This window comes from Metarhizium brunneum, chromosome 2 (genome assembly GCF_013426205.1).
Source record: "Metarhizium brunneum chromosome 2, complete sequence".
Taxonomy (NCBI): domain Eukaryota; kingdom Fungi; phylum Ascomycota; class Sordariomycetes; order Hypocreales; family Clavicipitaceae; genus Metarhizium; species Metarhizium brunneum.
The window spans coordinates 1,569,964-1,589,657 of record NC_089423.1 but is presented as its reverse complement, the minus strand read 5'-3'; the positions used below and the strand labels follow the sequence as shown (position 1 = coordinate 1,589,657).

Genomic DNA, 19,694 nt, shown 5'->3' with positions numbered 1-19,694 from the left:
AGAAGACGAAAAGACAATCAGAACGCCCCAGAAGTCGGCAGCCAACTCTTGATGCAGGGAGGGCGAAGAATCGGCATGTGTCGTTTTGAGGATCCGGGCAAGCATACGAGGAGGCTGGTTGGATCATGGATCCGTCTGGTACGGAGTACATGAACCAGACTTGGATGAGAGCACACAGCACGAGGTTGGGCAAGACATGGAACGCTGACGGGGGGCGGCGCTGCAGCTCTCGCCCACGACCAATCGCCAACAACATGCCTCCCGCAAAGGATGGGTTGCCGTTGGCCAAATGAGGGACCACGTCAACATGCTTCTTTACGCAATGCAGATGCGTGCACCAACAAACCCGTTCGAATTTGTCTTCGAATTTTCAGCTCAACGAGCACTTGTTTACCAAGAAAGCCCTTTTATGCGGATCTAACTGGCTCCTCCGTCAATATCCCGTACTCCGACTTCAAGGACTGCACTTGCACTGGAGAAACATCCGTCCGCTCAAGCACGTTTCACTGTCGCATGACCGAGCTGGATTGTCGTCGTGTCGTTCGCATTCGTTTGGCCCCAGGTGTTGACGTTTCAAGACTCCATGGTCCAGCTGTTTAATTGACTTATCCAAACTATACAAAATGCTTCGTCCCAACAACCATGCTTTCAACGAATCCTCCTTCGTCTTACTAGTACTTGCGACACATTCAATCATAGATATAGGCCTGTCCAAAAAGCTTCATCTTACACAGCCTGGTACCAGCTCTCAAAGCACAGGCCTTGCTTCGACTCGACTCCCCATAGCGAGCATTGCGTCCACCACTCCGTCACCTCAGCTCTTCCGAGATCACGCCCGTGCCATTGTTACCGCGGTTCAATTTCGAAAACGCCTTCTGGTACTGCAAAACAATGGTCAGTCGGCTGTACAACACCTCCGGCCGCCAAATGATCTGCGTTTCATCTGAAATACTCACCTGCAACACAAAATTCACAACAAGCGCCACCATTAGCGCAATACTAATTATCATTGGCCCAAGCATATTATCAAAGTCCTTTCCGCTTCTCTCCATAATCATTTCTCTCCGTGCCTGATGTATGTAGTAGCCCCAGAGCCCTGCAAACGCCGCAATGATCACGTAGACAATGCCCATCATCTCTGCAAGCAAGCTTTCGCCAGCTGCGGTGTAAAGTGCCAAGGCCAGACTGCCCTGGAGAATGGCAATATTCTGCCACTTGAGAAATGTTCTCTCATTCGCCAGCCACACTTTGGGTTCGACCTTTAGCTCACCCATGTTTTTGATCCATTGCTTCGGCTCAACAACACCCTCGGGAAGCCGTGCCTTTTGGGCACGTTTCGCCTTGGCATACTTGGACAGCGAGAGACCGGGCAGCACAGATGAAAGGGTACCGTAGCCTCCACGTCTCTGTCTTTGTTCTTCTAGCTGCTGTGGGGAGTTGCTGGATTCGCCTTCTTCTTCACCGTTGGCAATGCCACTCTTCCTTCGAAGGGAAGTGGACAAGGCTGCCTTGGAGTCTGCCGCCATTCTGTCAGCCAAATACGACTTGCCCACAGGCGAGCTCTGCGCAGCCCTGTACGAGCTGGGCACTGTGCCAATCAAGCTGCCCACGGCAATTGCGTCGTCGGCCCTCTGGGCTCGTCTCTGCTCCTCTTGTTCGAACGCCGTCTGAGGATCCTTGCGAATGTCCGTCTCGAGATCACTGAGCCAAAAAGGCAGGTTGTTCACATGGTCTTCGAACAGCGAGGCAACACCATGAACAAACTTGGAGAACCTCGGTGACGGGTGAACAAGATGTGAGCCCATGAGATCCTCGATCCACACGGGTCGCCTACGATTGCTATCTTCCTTGAGTTTGATGTCCAGCACGGCGAATGGAAACTTGGAAACCTCGCTCTGGTTGATGTTTCGGAACGGATACGTCATGCTGCTGTTGTCGATATCGGCTCGATGCCAGTCTTTCGGGTCACGGCAGGGACGTTCAGAGTCGAGAGTATCTTCTCGAATGAATGCGAGATTGGTATCAATGGAGATGCGGACGCGATCGTCCAGAGGCTTCTGGAAGGCCGTTCGGGAGTAGTTTGCTCTCAAGACCGGAGACAGCTGCTTCTGCTTGACAAAGTCCTGTATCTTGGCCACAGTTGCCTTGTAGCTTTCAATCTTCTCTTCGGGCTGGCCCTGGCGCTCCATTTTTTGCACAGCCTTCTCCATGGCATACTCTCCATCAATAAACGGCTTGACATATTTGTCCTTGATGGTGAACTTGTGCTCCTCACTTAGACCGGAGGCATCGGCGGCCTTCTGCTCTACGAATATTTCGGGCCGGGTATTCAGCTGACCATACCAACGCAATCGAAGAGAAGACGTCTCTGACTGACGGTCAACTTTCTCGGAGTAGAGTTCAAACTTTTTATTGTCGAAATAGAGAGACGTAATGGCAGGCGAGTCGTTGCCATCAACCTCCTTGGATGTCTGGTCGCTGTACACAAGAGCGGGAAGTCGGCGGAGAATCAACGTCTTGACCTCGAGTAGGTTATCGGGATGGACCCAGACTGTGAGTGTGGCTTTGGTCAGCATACGTTGAACAAACAGAGGACTCCAGCTCCAAGGCAATAGTTCCACCTACACTTGTGAGCAGTGTACCGCTCCCCATTATGCGTCTCTCCCTGGGTGTCCAAATTCGGCACAGTCTGCTCCGCAGAAGCACCTTCGAGTTGCTGTCGAATAGCAAAGTACATGATGGACAGCTTGTTTAGCAATGGCGAGTAGCCCTGCTCCGAATTGAATGGCCGCTGCGACAGACTAAGCTGCATCATGGGGCGGACCTTGTACCGGTCCCCTCGCTTGCGGTCATGCTTCTTGACGATCTTCAAAAATCCAGTGTAATTGATGCTGCTGTACTTCTTGAGCTCCTTGACTTCGTTGGTGATGTTGTCAAGCTCCTTCTCCAGCTCCTTCAATTCGGACGTCTCTTCCTCTGTGCGCGTGGCAGGCTTATCGCCTTCAGCCGGCGACAGTTCCTTGAGCTTCTCAAAGGCAGCATCGACCCGTTGCTTGAGGGCGTCGAAACGCTCCTGCTGGAAGCGAGCGACCTTCTCAAGCTGGACATTGAAGATCTCGTCGCAAAAGCGGTTCTCGTCTTCCTCGGTCCACGGCACAGTATCGTCATCGAACTTGTCCTCGTGCAGCAAGGTCTTGAGCTTGCCATAGTCGATGTACTTGTCCTTCCACGGTGTGTAGACGGCCTCGCGCAGAGTCTTGCCGAATCGCATCGTGTCGTGCTCGCGGTGTTGATCGTCTCGGAGAGTGGGAAAGGGAGGAGGGGCGGTTAACGGCGAGGAGTCTTCAAGGAGCAATTGATGGGGTGTGCTAAGGTCGTCCCGTCTAAGTAGATAGATGCTACCGTCACACCAGCCCCAAAGTCAAACGCAGCAACCTGCCAGAAACAACAGACTGCAGACAGAGAGAGGCGGGGAGTGACGCCTCGCGAGGATTAAAAAAATTTTGGCAAGAGCAAAATTCAGCAGTAAGCCTCACCTCCGCCCCGACCGGACAAGATTTACCAACGGTCTACGGAGTAATACTGGGACGAACTATCGTCACAGTCTAGACAGCTGGGTGGCCCATCAACGTTGCCATGCTACTTGGTTCTGTTGGAGGTTGGGAAGCAGGGAAACATTCGACCAGACGGGGACCCCCACCACACTCTTTCAGTCTAGCATCGGGGGACACTAGCCGGGGATATTGAACCACTGAACAGCTCTTGGTTCATTGAATTGCCCTATCAACGTCATGGCGACGGCACGTGCTCCCTGGGGTCAGTTGGTCATAGCTTTGCCAGCTCTGCCAGCCCTCTTCATGTTGCTCTTTTCTGTTCGGTCCCGCCACCACTTCAGTTCGTATTACAGTCGAGTGTTGAAATGTAAGAACCGCTGAAAACGGCCACACGTGCAGCAGGCCGTTGCCAAGATGTGTGTTTGACCACAATTCTTTCCATTGAATCGGAATGCTGCATGTCACATGTGAGAAATACATACGCATCAGAAACTCGGCATGCTAGTCCTCCCGCATGACGTGGGTACATGAGCGCATCGGCACATGCAGGTGCAATGATTGGGAAGGGGAGAAATTCTCCCACTCTGCACATATTCATGCCGATACAATCATATCCGTCGTGGCTAGTGATGATCGCACTCATCTTGCCACAGGCTAGGATTGCTGCACATGGCAACCCTTGGCGTACAAAACTACAACATCGCATAGGTGTTAGGATGACGGTTGATTCAACAGGCTATATTTATTCCAGACGTAAAACCGCCATGTACTCATATATACGTGCTCCATCATCAATGTAAAACATCATTTCTTCTCATACCCCGAGGTCACCTGCGTCTTGTGGTATCAATGCCATCATACACAGTAACAAGCAAAACATAACCATAAATCATCATTTTGGAGAAGAAAATGTGCCCCAAAACTCCACTAAAATGAAATAGTTTCATTTCAATCTTTAGTTGACTTCGGCGACACGGCCCAGAATCTCCTGGGCGGTGCGCTTCACGATACCACCAGTAACGGGAAGATTAGTGTTCTTTTCAAGGTACAAATCAACCTCGCGAGCGGCCATGCGGCCTTCATTGATACCCCTACGCAATAAATATTAGCAAATTAATACAAGCCATTCTGGAAAAGAACACAAGACTTACCAAACAATGAGAGACTGTCCACGACGGGCATCGCCGGCAGCAAAGACACCCTCTACATTGGTGCAGTACTTGCCGGCAGGTGTCTTGACATTCTTGCGAGCGTCCTTTTCAATCTCGTCTCCAAGAACACGGGCCTCGGGTCCCAAGAAACCCATGGCCAAGAGGACGAGGTCAGCAGGGAAAAATTGCTGAGACCCCTCGACCTTCTTCATGTCCCAACCGCCACTAGGAGACTTGGTCCACTCCACACGAATGGTGTTGATACCCTTGACCTTGCCGCTGCCATCATCGACAAACTCCTCGGACATGATGCAGTATTCTCGGGGGTCCTTGCCAGTGTGCTGGCGAACCTCAGTATGGCCATAGTCAACGCGATAGATGCGGGGCCATTGGGGCCAAGGGTTGTCGCTAGCTCGCTCGGGAGGAGGCTGAGGCAGCAGCTCGAAGTTGGTGACCGACTTTGCACCGTGACGAACCGATGTACCAATACAGTCGTTACCAGTGTCACCACCACCAATAACGACAACATGCTTGTCTTTAGCAGAAATGTACGCATTATCGACGAGTTCCGAGTCTAGGAGAGACTTGGTGTTCTTGTGCAGGAACTCCATGGCGTAATGGATGCCGCCTAGCTCACGGCCCTTAATAGGCAGATCACGGGCAACCGTGGCACCAGTAGCAATGATTACGGCGTCATTACTGGCACGAAGGTCAGATAGTGACGGCTGACCCTCCTCACCGACGGCAACGCCTGTCTTGAAGTTTACGCCCTCCGCGGCCATAAAGTCGGTTCGGCGCTTGACGATGCGCTTGTCAAGCTTCATGTTGGGGATACCATACATCAAGAGGCCACCAAGACGGTCGGCACGCTCGTAGACGGTGACGCTGTGACCAGCACGGTTGAGCTGGTCGGCCGCAGCAAGACCAGCGGGACCAGAACCGATAATGGCAATGTTTTTGCCGGTGCGGATCTCAGGGGGGTGGGGAATCATCCAGCCCATCTCGAAACCACGGTCAATGATGGCGCATTCGATAGATTTGATACCGACGGGATCTTCATTGATGCCCAAGACACAGGCTCCCTCGCAAGGAGCAGGGCACACACGTCCAGTGAACTCGGGGAAGTTGTTGGTCATGAGAAGGCGGTTAAGAGCATCCTTCCACTGGTTTGAGAAGACCAATTCATTCCACTTGGGAATGATATTGGAGATGGGGCATCCCGTCTCAGACTGGCAAAACGGAACGCCACAGTCCATGCAACGGGCTGACTGATACTTGAGCTCATCCTCGTCAAGACGAGAGCTGAGTTCAGCCCAGTCCTTAGTCCGGGTCGAAGCAGCGCGGTACTTCTCAGAGCGGCGAGCATACTTCATGAACCCCTTAGTCTTGTCAAGCACCAAAGCCCTCTTCTTTTCGGCCTTGGCATCACCAATAGCCTCCTCCAAATCCTGCAACTTAGCAGCCTTCTCTTCCTTCTTGTGTTTCACTCCAGAAACAACAGGGAGGTTGTACTCAGCACGCTTAGCCTCAGCAGCTTTGGCAGCCTCCTCCTCCAGGACTCGCTTGTAGTCAACAGGAAGGACCTTGACAAAGCGAGGGAGGGCACGGTTGAAGTCAACCAAGATACGGGCAGCAAGCTCGGATCCAGTGTAGTGGTGGTGATCCTCGATGAGGCCACGGACAAAGGCAATTTCAGAAGGGTCCGTGATCGGTTCAGCCTCAACCATTTCCGTGTTGAGCTTGGATCGGAAGTCGCTGTGGATATCGAGCACATAGGCAATACCACCAGACATACCAGCAGCAAAGTTGCGTCCAGTACGTCCCAGAATGATAACACGACCACCAGTCATGTACTCACAACCATGGTCACCAACACCTTCAACAACTGCCGTAGCACCAGAGTTGCGGACAGCGAATCGCTCGGCAGCAATACCGCGGAAAAAGCAAGTTCCAGCGGTGGCACCGTAGAGACAGACGTTGCCAACAAGAATATTTTCTTCGGCCTTGAAAACGGCATTACGAGGAGGGTAGACGATCAAGCGACCACCAGAAAGACCCTTCCCGACATAGTCATTGGCATCACCCTCGAGTTCCAGTGTGACGCCAGGTGCGAGGAAGGCGCCGAAAGACTGACCTGCAGAGCCCTTGATGTTGACGTGAACAGTGTCCATAGGCAAGCCAGCCTCGCCATATCTCTTGGAAATCTGATACGACAACGACGTACCCATCGCTCGGTCAGTGTTGACAATGTCACATTCGATTCGGGATGGGAGACCCTTGTCGAGAGTCAACTCAGCTTCTGAGATGAGCTTGTTGTCAAGGCGAACATAAAGCTTGTGATCTTGCTTTCGGACATTGAAAGTGGCGACACCAGGTCGAAGTTTATGAGCAGGTGTCAGGAGCAACGATAAGTCAATATTGGCAGTCTTGTGCGTGCGAAGATCATCACGCATCTTGAGGTGTTCGACATGGCCAACCATTTCATTAATGGTACGAAAACCCAGCTGAGCCATGATGGCTCGAAGCTCATTGGCAATATAGTAGAAGAAGTTGATGACATGCTCAGGCGTTCCCTGGAACTTCTTTCGCAGTTCAGGGTCTTGGGTGGCGATACCAACAGGGCAGGTGTTTAAATGGCACTTGCGCATGAAGATGCAGCCCATTGCAATGAGAGGCGCAGTGGCAAAGCCCCATTCCTCAGCACCGAGCAAACATGCAATGGCAACGTCACGTCCAGTCCTTAGCTGGCCATCAGTCTGGACAACAACTCGGCCACGAAGGTCGTTCAAAACCAAGGTCTGATGGGTTTCGGCCAGACCCAACTCCCAAGGGAGACCAGCATACTTGATACCAGTCCATCGAGAAGCACCAGTACCACCATCGTGTCCAGAAATGAGGATGTGGTCAGCCTTGGCCTTGGCCACACCAGAGGCCACGATACCTACACCGACTTCGGAGACGAGCTTGACGGAGACTCGTGATCGGGGGCTAGAGCACTTCAAATCGTAGATGAGCTGCTTAAGGTCCTCAATAGAGTAAATATCATGGTGAGGAGGAGGAGAAATGAGGCCGACACCAGGAGTAGAGTGACGGGTGCGAGCAATAGACTTGGAGACCTTGTGGCCAGGAAGCTCGCCGCCCTCGCCGGGCTTGGCACCCTGTGCCATCTTAATCTGAAGCTCATCAGAGTCGGCAAGATAGGCAGAAGTGACACCAAAACGGCCGGAGGCAACCTGCTTAATGGCAGACCGCATAGTGTCACCATTTGGCATGCGCTCCGATCGCTCGGGGTCCTCGCCACCTTCACCAGTATTAGACTTGCCGCCGAGTCTGTTCATCGCGACAGCCAGGGTGGAGTGAGACTCCATGGAAATAGAGCCGTAAGACATAGCGCCAGTGCAGAATCGTCTGACAATTTCAGTCCATGGTTCCACCTGATCGATAGGCACAGGGGTAGCATCCTCAAAGTTGAAGTCCAAAAGGCCTCGGAGAGTGCAGTTCTTGATTTGCTCATACTCGGCTTTAGAATAAGCCTCGTATGACTTATCGTTCTTGTTTCGAACAGCGTCTTGGATATTAGCAATGGCGGCAGGGCTGTTGATGTGAGGTTCACCACCATCACGCCAGTGGTACTCTCCGGACTCTGGAAGGGCCTTGATATCAACAGTGTACCGGGACGGGAAACCGCGCTCATGGAAACGGAAGGCATCCTCAGCGATGAGTTCAAACGTCAAGCCCTGGATACGAGAAGCTGTACCCTTGAAGCAGCGTTCGACAACGGTCTCATCGAGACCGAGAGCCTCAAAGATCTGAGCACCCTTGTAAGAGGCAAGTGTGGAGATGCCCATCTTGCTCATGACTTTCAAGATGCCTCCATCGCAAGAGTGGATATAGTTGCGGATAAGGGCCTCATCCGAAAGCTTCTTTTTGATCAATCCCTCCCGGTTCAGCTTGAGTACACACTCCATGGCAAGATATGGGTTGATAGCGTCAGCGCCATAGCCAAGCAGGACACACATGTGGTGGACCTCACGAGCCTCAGCAGTTTCAACTACTAGAGCGGCCATGGAACGCCACTTGTTGCTGACAAGATGATGGTGCACCATGGCCGATGCTAGAGCAGCAGAGACGGCAACCCGGTCAGCTGAGGTCTTGCGGTCGGAAAGTACAATGATTCTGTCACGAGCCTCGATGGCAGCAGTGGCCTCGTTGCAAATTTCATCCAGATGTTTGATATAGCCCTGAACTCCTTGGGACTTGGGGAAAGTCAAGTCAATAGTCTTGACAGTCCATTCAGGTTGGACGGTGGACATGTTCTTGATGGCGTTGAACTCGGGGATGGAGAGAATGGGGCTCGGCAGTAAAAGGCGGCCACATTGAGAGGGATCCATCTCCAAAAGGTTGCCTTGGGGGCCAACATAGCACTCCAAAGACATGACAATAGACTCTCGAATAGGGTCAATCGGAGGGTTGGTGACTTGGGCAAAGAGCTGACGGAAGTAGTCATACAGCAGTCGAGGTGCTGGGGTTAAGCAAGCTAGAGGAGCATCATTGCCCATGGATCCCAGTGCTTCCTTTTCATCAGCAGCCATGGGAGCAAGCAGCAAACTGACCTGCTCATGAGTATATCCAAAAGAAAGCAAAAGAGGGTCCTCTTGTAGGGGTATAGCATTGGGCTTAGCAGCGAGGTCAATAGCAGACTCGAGTTTCTCCAGAAGCTTGGGCATGGTAAGAAGCTCCTTGCTAAGCCATGAGCGAAAGTCGTGGCGGTTGGCAACAGCAGCTTTGAGTTCTTTGTCGTCTATGATGCGACCGGCTTTAGTATCTACCAGCAGCATTCTTCCGGGTTGCAATCTACCCTTTTGGATAACACTCTCAGGCTCAACGGGAATAGTACCGACTTCGGAGGCGCAGATAATGCGATCATCATCCATGACGTAGAATCTGCAAGGGCGGAGGCCATTCCTGTCCAAATTGGCGCCGCAGTACCGGCCATCGGCAAATGTGAACAAAGCAGGGCCATCCCAAGGCTCCATCTGGCAAGCTGCCCATTCGTAGAAAGCGGCCTTCTTGGGGTCCATCTGGTCATTGCCCTGCCAGGCCTCGGGAACCATGAGCATGACAGCTTCGGGGAGGGAGAGCACGCCATTGATGGTCAAAAGCTCGAGGACGTTATCAAAGGCGGCAGAGTCAGAGCCACCGTCCTCGACAATTGGATACATCTGCTCCAACTCCTCCTTGAAGATATCAGAGTTCATTACGCCCTCCCGGGCGCGCATCCAGTTCTTGTTGCCTCGCAGGGTATTGATTTCACCATTGTGGGCGGCCCATCGAAGAGGCTGCGCCCTGTCCCATGAAGGGAAGGTGTTTGTGGAGAATCGAGAGTGAACCAGAGCAAAGTGAGCTTCGTAATCGGCATTGACCAGATCATGGTAGTACGAGTACACCTGGACAGGAGAGAGTTGACCCTTGTAGACAATATTCTTGTTGGACAAGGAGCAGAGGTAGAACCAATTCTTGAGACCGATAGTATGAGTGGCACGTTTTCGGAGAACATAGAGCTGTCGCTCGAACAATCTCTCGTCAAACTTTTGCGGATCAGTCATCTCCGGAGCGACACCAGAGCCATAGGCAGAGGCAAGGACGACAAAGGGTTGAGCAATGATGGGCTCACGAGACTTCGCCGCGGGGCCGAGCAGTGTCGAGTCGACGGGAGGCCTTCGCCATCCCAGGACCCGAAGGCCCAACGACTCGGCAACATCTTCCAGCTGCCTCTGAGACTCTTCAAGAGTCTCCTCGTCGGGCTTGAAAAACAAGTTTCCTACAGCGTATTGGCCAGGAGGGGGCAACTTAATGTCCTGCTCCTTTTCAAAGTTTTTGATGAAAAACCGATGAGGGATAGATGTCATGACACCAGCTCCGTCGCCGTCTCGTGCGTCAGATCCCACGGCTCCACGATGGGTCATGTTGCACAGCAAATTGCGAGCTGTCCACGCGTTAGCTCATGAGCAAATGTTTCCAGCGGGGATGGAAGGCAGCCATCCGCGAGCTACTTACCATCGCTGACAATCTTGTGGCTGGGCTTGCCCTTGATGTGACTGTACTCCTCTGTTAGCTGTTCCACATTCTTCACGGGAGGCTGATTGTTGTTACAACTCACCAAGCAAAGCCGACACCACACGCATCTCGTTCATAAGCCGGGTCGTACAGACCCTGCTTCACCGGCAAGGCACCAGCCCATGAGTCATTGTTGTCAGTTTGATACTCATATGGGTGGTATTCCTGCTGTTCAGCTTCGATGTGTCGATCGTCGAATTCAGGAAGCAGGCCCATGCTAGGCAAGGCTTACAAGTTGAAGTCTTGGGCTGAGAGTGTTGGCAGTTTGATTTTGCAGGGCAGGATCCGCTAAGGCTTCGTGCCTATAGAGGACTGCTATGGCTAGGTTTGTCGAAGGGGTGAGAGCAGCGCCGAGGGCTGCTCTGGAACAGATCTATCTAAGGAGGGAGGGCGGTTAGTAAAAGTTGGAGCGAATGGTATGAGTGCTCGATACGCAGAGAAGGAAGAAATGAAGGGAAAATCGTCAAATAAAGACAATTCACAGCTGTGCAACAAAATGATGTAAGACCAGCCGCAACGGGATCTGCCCGAAGCACTTGGACAGTAGGAACGGCGGATTGATGGCAGACAGGCCGCTGGGCCATCATCCAAGAACCTGCATGTGCTCAAGTGTAAGGCGTCCGATGCCGCTTAGCAAACGACTAGTACTAGCCCAGATACCTGGTAATTGATGTGCTTGGTGGAGACAAAGTGGCGTCGTGGATCCATTCGCACCTGCATTGGTGCACCAGCTTGCGGCCACTGAGCTGCTTGCTGACATCTGACTTCCACGAGGTTTGGCCCTTTGTTTTTTTTTTTTCCTTTCTTTTTTTTTGGCTTTAGCCGGGAGAGATCCGGAGCCGGGTCATCGCCCCACGAGCCCCTCCAAGCCCTCCAAGTCCATCTGCAGAGAAGAGCCAGTTGCGCTTGGTGATCCTTGCAGCCCGTAGCCGTCGCAAAACCAACCGTGCCAGCTCGTGAGGGTTTCCAATCTGGTTGCATTGGCTTTTGGCATGCGTTGCAGCGAAGCCCAGCAACGACGCATCATCGAGTCGAAACTGCCATTGATTCAACCTCCTAGCAAGGCCTGTAGGATCAGAATGGGAATATTTCGGGTTCCTCTTCCGAGCTCTGCTTTCAGCTCTTCTCAATATTACCAGGCTGCAGCCTTGATCCGTGGTGACGAGCGGCATTCGTTTGCATGATGCAACAGCAGGAGCGATGCAGATGTCAGCGTGCAGCGTGCAGCCAATAACAGTCCGCTGATTGAGACCCTGCGCCAGCCCGCCCAAGTCCAGGTCGCTTGTCCCTTGTCCTTGCGCATGTGTCTTCGTCCCATGAAGACCACATATTTTGCCGACATCGCCAAGCTGCTGATGTCTTTTGGTATGCCTGCTTCACTCCGTGTTTCGTCACCTTTTTTTTTTTTTGGCTGCCGATCAAATTGCCTCTGGGCTTATTATTGAGGATGTCGCGAAGTTGTCGTCTGCCATTGATGGCCACCACATTTGCTTCGTCTCGTTGAACCAGATCGGCAGTCACTGAAATGTTTCCAGAGACTACGGCATGACCAGAATAGGCCAACAACGTTCGAGGTCGAAGCTCCCTGCTGCCTGAATTTCACTCCCGCGACAGTCGATATCCCCCACTTGGTCGATTCGACGGCGCAACAGAACATCACAAAACGAAAGGAAAAGGAAGAGAAGAGGGGGATTGACTCAATCAACTTACCAGGGGGATGGGAATATTTTTTTCGGGTTGATAGATCAATGAAGGGTTTCAACGCAGCTCGCTACAAGTCAAATGCGGAGATAGAGCAAGACTTCAAAAAGAGAGAAAGCTCAGTAGGATGTCTGGGGGAGGGGGGAAAGAGCCATGCTTTTATTGTGCCATGGAGTCGTTCTCCGGCCTCGCCCGCTCACGCTCATCATCTTTCAAACATAATCCACAATAGCCAAAAAGTCAGTCGAGTCAACCAGACGCCAAGCCAGGGCCAAAATCCCAGCACGTTACTCCGTGCTGCAGAAACGATAACCCTTGGTGGTGGGCAACTCTACTAAGACGAAGAAAATGGACGCTCCCCCACCAGCGGCTATTTGGGTTACCGGGGGCTTGATTAGCTGCGACTTTGTGGAGTCTACTGGGATCATCTCAACGCCATGGGTGGTGGCCCTACACACAAAATTCACCAATGTTGCATTAATTTGCTGCTGGAGAGCTCACAAGCTCGGTGCTTCGTGTAATAGTAGCGTGGCCTACCCGCTCTGCGAGCGGTCCTGTCATGTCCGCCCAAGTAACTGGACAAGGCGACAATCCGACCGAGAGGCGTCCGAGCCGACGAGGCCAGCAGGGCAGCAACCAACCCCTCCACTCTCCACCACCCAAGAAGCACATGTCAGAAAACACCTCAATGAACAATGATCTGTTTCACTAATACTTCCACGCAGATTGGTTGAGCCGAAACGCGAAGGAAGGGGACCTCCGTGCTGGCCTTCTCTCCGTCTGCCGCCTCTTACGCCTCCGATGCCGCATACCGTTGCCAGCACAGCCAGTTCGCCTATGCCCACCATATTCAGACTTGGAACTAACACTGGTGTTTGACAAGCCCCCAACCCGCCGGTCTTGTGGCATGGGAGGGACTGAGTAGAACTATAATTTTCTGTACACATTCCAACCACGACGGCAGGGGAGCTGGGACCGGTGGGAAAACGTCCAGCCGGGATCCCGATCTATCCCGTCCCAGGATCTAGCCACACGCTGCAGGTCCGTACGTAATAAACTCAGATGGTGCTGGGCATGGTTTCTGGGGCCGTTGCCTATTGCGTCTGCCGAGCGAGATCTGATTACCCCCAAAATACTATTCCATTACCCCCGAAAAACTATTTTATTACCCCCGAAAAACCCCTAAATTACCCTCACAAAACCGCACCCCGGCTTGTCACCAGCGTTAATGGGCTCGGTAAGCCAGTGCGGTCCCAGAGATGCGGAGCAGTGGCAGTGGCAGTGGCAGGCATCCGCAACAGCAGACGGGCAGAAAGAATGGTCTCATTGTCTCCCCGCCCAGTCAATAATTTACGAGGGAGGGGCCCAGACCAGGAGCAAGAGCTAAGGTTTCCGTGCACAAGAAAAACCCGCGGATGGTGGTGTTGCTTTGCAACCGTATATGTGGCTTTCCACATTCGTCGGATGTATATCTCTGCCCTCACATCGGTGGTAATCATGAAGCGGTTTGCTACTACATTTTTGTAACAGAAATCTGGTGCCAGAATCTCCGAATGCGGGATCAGGGCCCACATGTGCTTCCAAGGATGCAGCCAGCCGTCATGGTTTGCCTCGGAAGGCTTGGAAGGGCAACGTCAAGGGTGCCGCATCTCACTAGGGGAGAAAACTCTCTTGCGCCAATCATGGCCTGGAATTTCAAAGCGTCTGACGCCGATGTCGCGCTGGTCCCAGAAGACACGGTCACTCTAAATTATTCAGACAAGGATGCTGCATGAGTGTCGTCACCGCGACGCGGGGGACGGGGCTGCTGCCAGCCATTCGAGCAGCAATATTTCCGCCTCGTTGCATCGTTGCAGTGGTTGGCCAAGGAGACGAGACGCTGCTTGTTGCCCTACTGGTCAGTCTCAACGTGGCTGCAGGTGTGTTTGTCCCGCGAGATCTCTGCTTCACAGGCAGACACATTGCATGGTCTAGCCCTCGCCGACCATGAGGACTGGCCGGTGCCACTGCGGACGTTTGTTATACGTACACGACATAACTTTTATTTTCTTTGTCCTTCATCATTGTTATGCGCGGCGTAAGGGCGGCTGACCATTTATTCCCGGTGGAGGATGCTCTGCTTCGAACACGTAGCGAATGATGTTTTGTGGCAAGGGAAATCAGCACCGACACGAGCATCAGCCGTCGGAGTTTCTGCGCACTTGGCGGCAAAAGGAATGAAATGGCCCTCCTTGCAACAAAGCAATGCGCAGCAGTCTTTCACCAACGATCGGAACCGGTTCGGATATACCAGTTATATTTCAGCCATGTTTCCTTGTTGTAACCCACATCCTCGGTCTAGCTGTTGTCAATGAATCGACAACAGAAAACGAGCAAGGTGAACCAATCATGGCGCTTCCGCCCTTATCTCGACGTGGAGCAGGCTGCCGGGCTGTCAACTCACATCGACTGATGGCGAGTGCCGCATTATCCTGCCTCTAGGAGTCCGTCAGAGTCGGTGATCAGCCTGGCAGAGTTCAATGGCGTCCATCTAGGTACAATACGGTATTGACATGCGATTCTGGTGGCAAATGAAAATGACCAATCTGACGTTGCTGTCACAGCCTTTCTGAAGCTTGTCGATCAACGGAGGGAACGCGCACATGCTGTGGTGCAACCGTAGCACAGGCCAGAACCAGAAAGACTGGCACAGGATGCCATGGTTTGACAAAATCCAGCCCCGTCCTTCAGGGTGTTTGTGTTCGCGGCAGGATGAAGCTCAAACTCAAATAGTCAATCAATGGTGGGATTTCGGAATGGACAGTGGCCATAACCTTTTCTTTCCATGGTTGGCGATTGGTATTCACTCGGGCGCTCTCTACTGATAATCAGCCTATCGACCTGGGTTTGGCGTACCTCGACAAGAAACGAGACAGGCTCCGAGAGAACGGCACACGCCCGCCCTACATGCTATTTCCAGCCGGAATTCTGTCACATTGCACATTGGTGCCCACTACGTACTCCGTAGTGTGGCTGTAAATGAGTTCAACCCTGAGCCCAGTATTACGGAGTAGTTGCTGACCGCCAGCGCATGCTGAGGAACATGTGTTTCACGCGGTCCATAATTTCAGAACTGTCTGGTGCGAGGTTGTCAGGACCCTGGGCCGGTTGCCTGTCAATCCCCTGCGGTGAAGGTCCAGTTTGGTCCAGTTCGGGCACAACAGGGCATGGATGGAAGCTGAGGCGAAGGATCCCGGAAAATCCCGATCATCTCTTCGTCCCGACGTCGAGGGTGCAGCTGCGGCAAACCAGTAAAAATATCACGCAACGTGGAACATGTTAACATGCAAACGTCTGTTAATACGCAGAAGACACGCGACCAAGCACCGCCAATCGCTAACGTGGTCGGCTGCCCTCATGGTCATGCATACATACCTAGAGCATCACGTAATGGCCTTTAACGGTCCTCTTCTATCCAGGATGACCGGGCTTGGAATACCGGCTCCGGACTGCAGATTTTGTGAAATTCCCGTCTGCACAACTGTAGGGTAGCCTTTCCGGGGAGGCATGACGTGCAACTTGCCTGTGACCTTGTCAATACAAATGTACATGCTTTCTGGACGGTACGGGGGTGACGTTGCGTTGTCTGTGCCAGTCAAGAGTCAAAATGGCTAAATGATTGGCTACTCCGTCTGTAACATATGTCCATCATGCGATGCATCTTGCTCTACCATATCGATACATACATACGCATACATACCTAGCATTGTACATTGGGAAGCCCAATACTGGCGGCTGTTTAAGCGCGCCACGCGCGGCAGCTGTGGGTCCTTTGGGCCAGGAACCATGTTGTTTACGACCACCTTCAACCTTCAATGTCCGCAAACATTCAAAGGACGATTAAGCTCAACCATACTACGGCGCGGTGTGCTTATCGGTGCTTGCCGTGAGAAATGCTGACGACTCTCCCCGACTTTACCCCGCGAGATGTAAGATTGGCGCCTGCATTATCCGATGTTATTTGACTTGGCTGACAATCACCTCCCAGTCACATTCGCTGTGGTACACGTCGTCCAGAGGAGGGACCGCGCAACCGCAGGGACTGCACGATACGCACCATGGAGACTCACCAACCCATAACCATGGTTCTGGCCAATCAAGGTCAAGAGGCCACATTATAGAACGAACAGCACTCGCGCGTCTCGCCGCCGACGAGCAATTTATGCATCGACGCCGAATGCAGGTACAAAACTTTGGAAGCGGTTGGCTACGGCCACCTGGTGTAGCCAAGACCCTACACCAGATGCGCGAGGAAAAGCGTGAACAAGAAGAGCACCAGGAAGCCATGCGTCGAGAACAGTTAGCTCAGGAACTTGCCGAAGCGGAAGGAGGCGGCATGCCGGAAGAAGGCATGATGGATGATGTACAACTAGACGGCGCACATGATCTCGACGATGAGATTCCCGATGCCGATGACCACTTTGGCATGGGAGACAACGATGAAGACGATGACGGAGATGAAGAGGGACTCGAAGCAGAAGACCCAGAAGAACTAGACGATGAAGCTCTGCGCGAAGAACGCCAAAACGACCTAATGGCAGCACGTATGCGTATGACCGACGACGCATTTCGTGAAGCTCTTGTCCGCGGGGACCCCGACGGCGATGACATGTACGGCGGAGTAGAAGAGCTCGAGGAAGAGCACCAGGGTCACATGCTCGACGAAGATGACTTTGCGCATGATGGCATGGAGGCAAATCTGGACGATGACATCCCCGAAGCTGAGAGCGGTCTGTACGAACACACGGATTCCGAGGCTGAATTAAGCAGCAGCGACGACGAAGAGCGTGATGAAGAGCAAGAGGATGAGGATATTGGATTCGTGCCCAGAACGGCACAGATGGCACCGCCTCAGAGCCCGACATTACGGGGGAGAAGGGTCTCGGGGAGGGAGAGTTTGGACTTGAGCAATATCCTGAGTCAGGATGAGAGTAGTTTTATGGACAGTAGCCCTGTCCAGAGAAGACGACATGGATGAATACGCGAGTATGAATATGATACCCACGATAAAGAAGGTTAGTCGATGATTAATTGGCGGTCGATGATGAGCGGTCGATACCATGATGGTGGGTGGCGTGAGTGTACAACAGGATTACTTGGTATTTTCAAGTATAAACCCTTCAGTTTATGCTATACCGCGCTGGAAGTGCCCGGAGCGACTGAATATGAAACCTTGAACTGTCTATCATTATTGGCCCATGCCCCACCGTGACTTGAATGCCGTGATTGATTTAGTATACTGACATGATTGCGGCACCTACCCGAGTACATAGACAGGCCGGTATTGCTTGTGCCTCAAACCGCTTCCTTTCCCGTACCAAAGGCAACGCAATGTTCAACTCAAAGCCACGGCATGCCCAATTGATGAATCTCATTTCGTAGACCCAAACATAGTCAAGGCTCAAACACGGTCGTCGCACGCACCAGCATCTCAAGCCCATGCGGCACCGCCAGACGAAATCCAAGCCTCGTATTAAAAGATCAATCTCCTCCACCATGCAAGAGTAAGAAGAAGAAAAAAATACCCCAAAAGAATAACGCCCGCCATATGCATTTTCAAAGCTCAACCGTAAAAAACCACCCACCCACTTAGTTCACCTCTCCAAGATATTCGTTTCTCTTTCCCCCCCGGGTGCAGCCCAGCCCGTCAGAACAACCACACGTAGAAGAAGAGCATGCCGACGGCCGCAAAGAACAGCAGCCACAGCCTCCACCCCACGCCCGTCCGCTCGGCCATAATCTTCATCCTATTCATGGTGCCCCTGACGCGCATCCTCGCGTCGTCAAAGGCGTCGTTCATTTTATCCGCCAGGGCGGAGGACTCGCGGATCTCGTCGCCGATGGCCACCGTCATCTGCGCACCGCCACCGTCAGCACACTGCGTCTACTTTGCGTTTCGTACCCGGGAAAAAAAGTCACATACATGTTTAAGGGTGCGGACCTTGCCCAGTATCCCGGCGACCTGGTCCTCGTTCTGGCTCTCCAGCTCGTCGAGCACGGCATCGCTGTATTGGCCCTTCCTGTTTGGTGTGGCGGCCCTGTAGCCGAGGCCGTGCCGCTCGCTGTGGCCGCCGTTGGGGTAGGCCGCTGCGTACCCGGGGTTGTAGGGGTTGGGACTGTGCCCGCGCGGAGTGTGGTCGCCGCCCGTGTAGCCTTCGAAGAGGGCGGAGCGGGAGTCGCGCTGGTGGAGGGACGACGCGCCGAACCTGGGACGCCGGTTAGCTTGCTTGTCTGCTGTGGGGGAAGCTGGTTTGGATTTCTTTTGTGTGGTTGAGGCGCTTTGGGGGAGGTTTGGGAATAGGAGGTTGACTGACCGCTGGGCCATGATGGCACGGGTGGGCTATTTTCCTGGTGTGCGGGAACGGACTGGGAGAAGGTAATATCAAAGGAAAATAGAGGGGGGAAAGTGAAAAAGAGGAGAAACAATGGACGAAATGAAAATTAAAATGTCATCTTCCAGGGTCGAGTTATGGCTTAGGTGGTCTTGATGCAAGTTTGGAAGATGGACGCCACAAGTGTTGCATTTGGGACTGGGAACTGCAAGTGAGCCGTGGCACGCGATTGGTAGGCTGGTTGGCGACGGGTGGTACGTACCGCGGCAGTGCCGACTTGCGTTGGGATGACGAGTGCCAGCGTGTTAGCCTCGAAGTATCGCGTCTACTGTATTCTAGAAGGACCAAGTCCATGTGTTGACTCCACGTTTAATTGTTTTCTGCAAAAGTAATATAAATCAATGCATGGCTCTTGAACCGTTTCAAAATCTCTTCAAACTCCTTTGCAGGCCAGCTCGTTAGCTCCGTCATAGTGCAACAAGCTACCTATGACGAGAGGTGAAGCTTTACCTCAACAACGGCGATGAAGATACCCGTTCTAGGTTCCGATTGAAGAGCTCTCGAACTGAATTTTAGGCGCGCAGCGGGAACTATTTTTGTGCTTCACCCAGCTGACTGCCGTCTACACTCCTGAGAGCACAAGCAGCACAGTATACCACACCACACTATAATTTCAACGGCAATGCTTTCATTTAACTGTGCTTCCCCCCCTTCAAGCAAATGTTGTTGCTCGAAATTGTACCCAGCAACCGGGAAAAAAATAACAGCTCACTATTGCCTCCCTTGCGTTTATATCCATC

General features: G+C 52.7%; 4 protein-coding genes across 4 annotated transcripts; 1 reads left to right on the top strand and 3 right to left on the bottom strand.

The window, feature by feature from the left end:
• Nucleotides 1-809: 809 nt before the first annotated feature.
• Nucleotides 810-3,271, bottom strand: vtc2 (Vacuolar transporter chaperone 2; the record flags this gene model as incomplete). The annotated part of the gene is made up of 3 exons (XM_014691356.1): nucleotides 810-881; nucleotides 957-2,551; nucleotides 2,626-3,271. 3 exons carry the CDS (start codon nucleotides 3,269-3,271, stop codon nucleotides 810-812), a joined length of 2,313 nt encoding a protein of 770 aa, XP_014546842.1.
• Nucleotides 3,272-4,509: 1,238 nt separating this feature from the next.
• Nucleotides 4,510-11,038, bottom strand: G6M90_00g034430 (uncharacterized protein; the record flags this gene model as incomplete). Its single annotated transcript, XM_014691355.1, has 4 exons — nucleotides 4,510-4,645; nucleotides 4,706-10,691; nucleotides 10,763-10,803; nucleotides 10,866-11,038. 4 exons carry the CDS (start codon nucleotides 11,036-11,038, stop codon nucleotides 4,510-4,512), a joined length of 6,336 nt encoding a protein of 2,111 aa, XP_014546841.1.
• Nucleotides 11,039-16,455: 5,417 nt separating this feature from the next.
• Nucleotides 16,456-17,540, top strand: G6M90_00g034420 (uncharacterized protein; the record flags this gene model as incomplete). The annotated part of the gene is made up of 2 exons (XM_014691354.1): nucleotides 16,456-16,491; nucleotides 16,551-17,540. The coding sequence occupies 2 exons, from the start codon at nucleotides 16,456-16,458 to the stop codon at nucleotides 17,538-17,540; spliced, it is 1,026 nt and encodes a 341-aa protein (XP_014546840.1).
• A 669-nt stretch (nucleotides 17,541-18,209) lies between these two features.
• Nucleotides 18,210-18,887, bottom strand: BET1 (Protein transport protein BET1; the record flags this gene model as incomplete). Its single annotated transcript, XM_066130150.1, has 3 exons — nucleotides 18,210-18,416; nucleotides 18,486-18,768; nucleotides 18,877-18,887. The coding sequence occupies 3 exons, from the start codon at nucleotides 18,885-18,887 to the stop codon at nucleotides 18,210-18,212; spliced, it is 501 nt and encodes a 166-aa protein (XP_065986454.1).
• Between the last annotated feature and the right edge of the window lie 807 nt (nucleotides 18,888-19,694).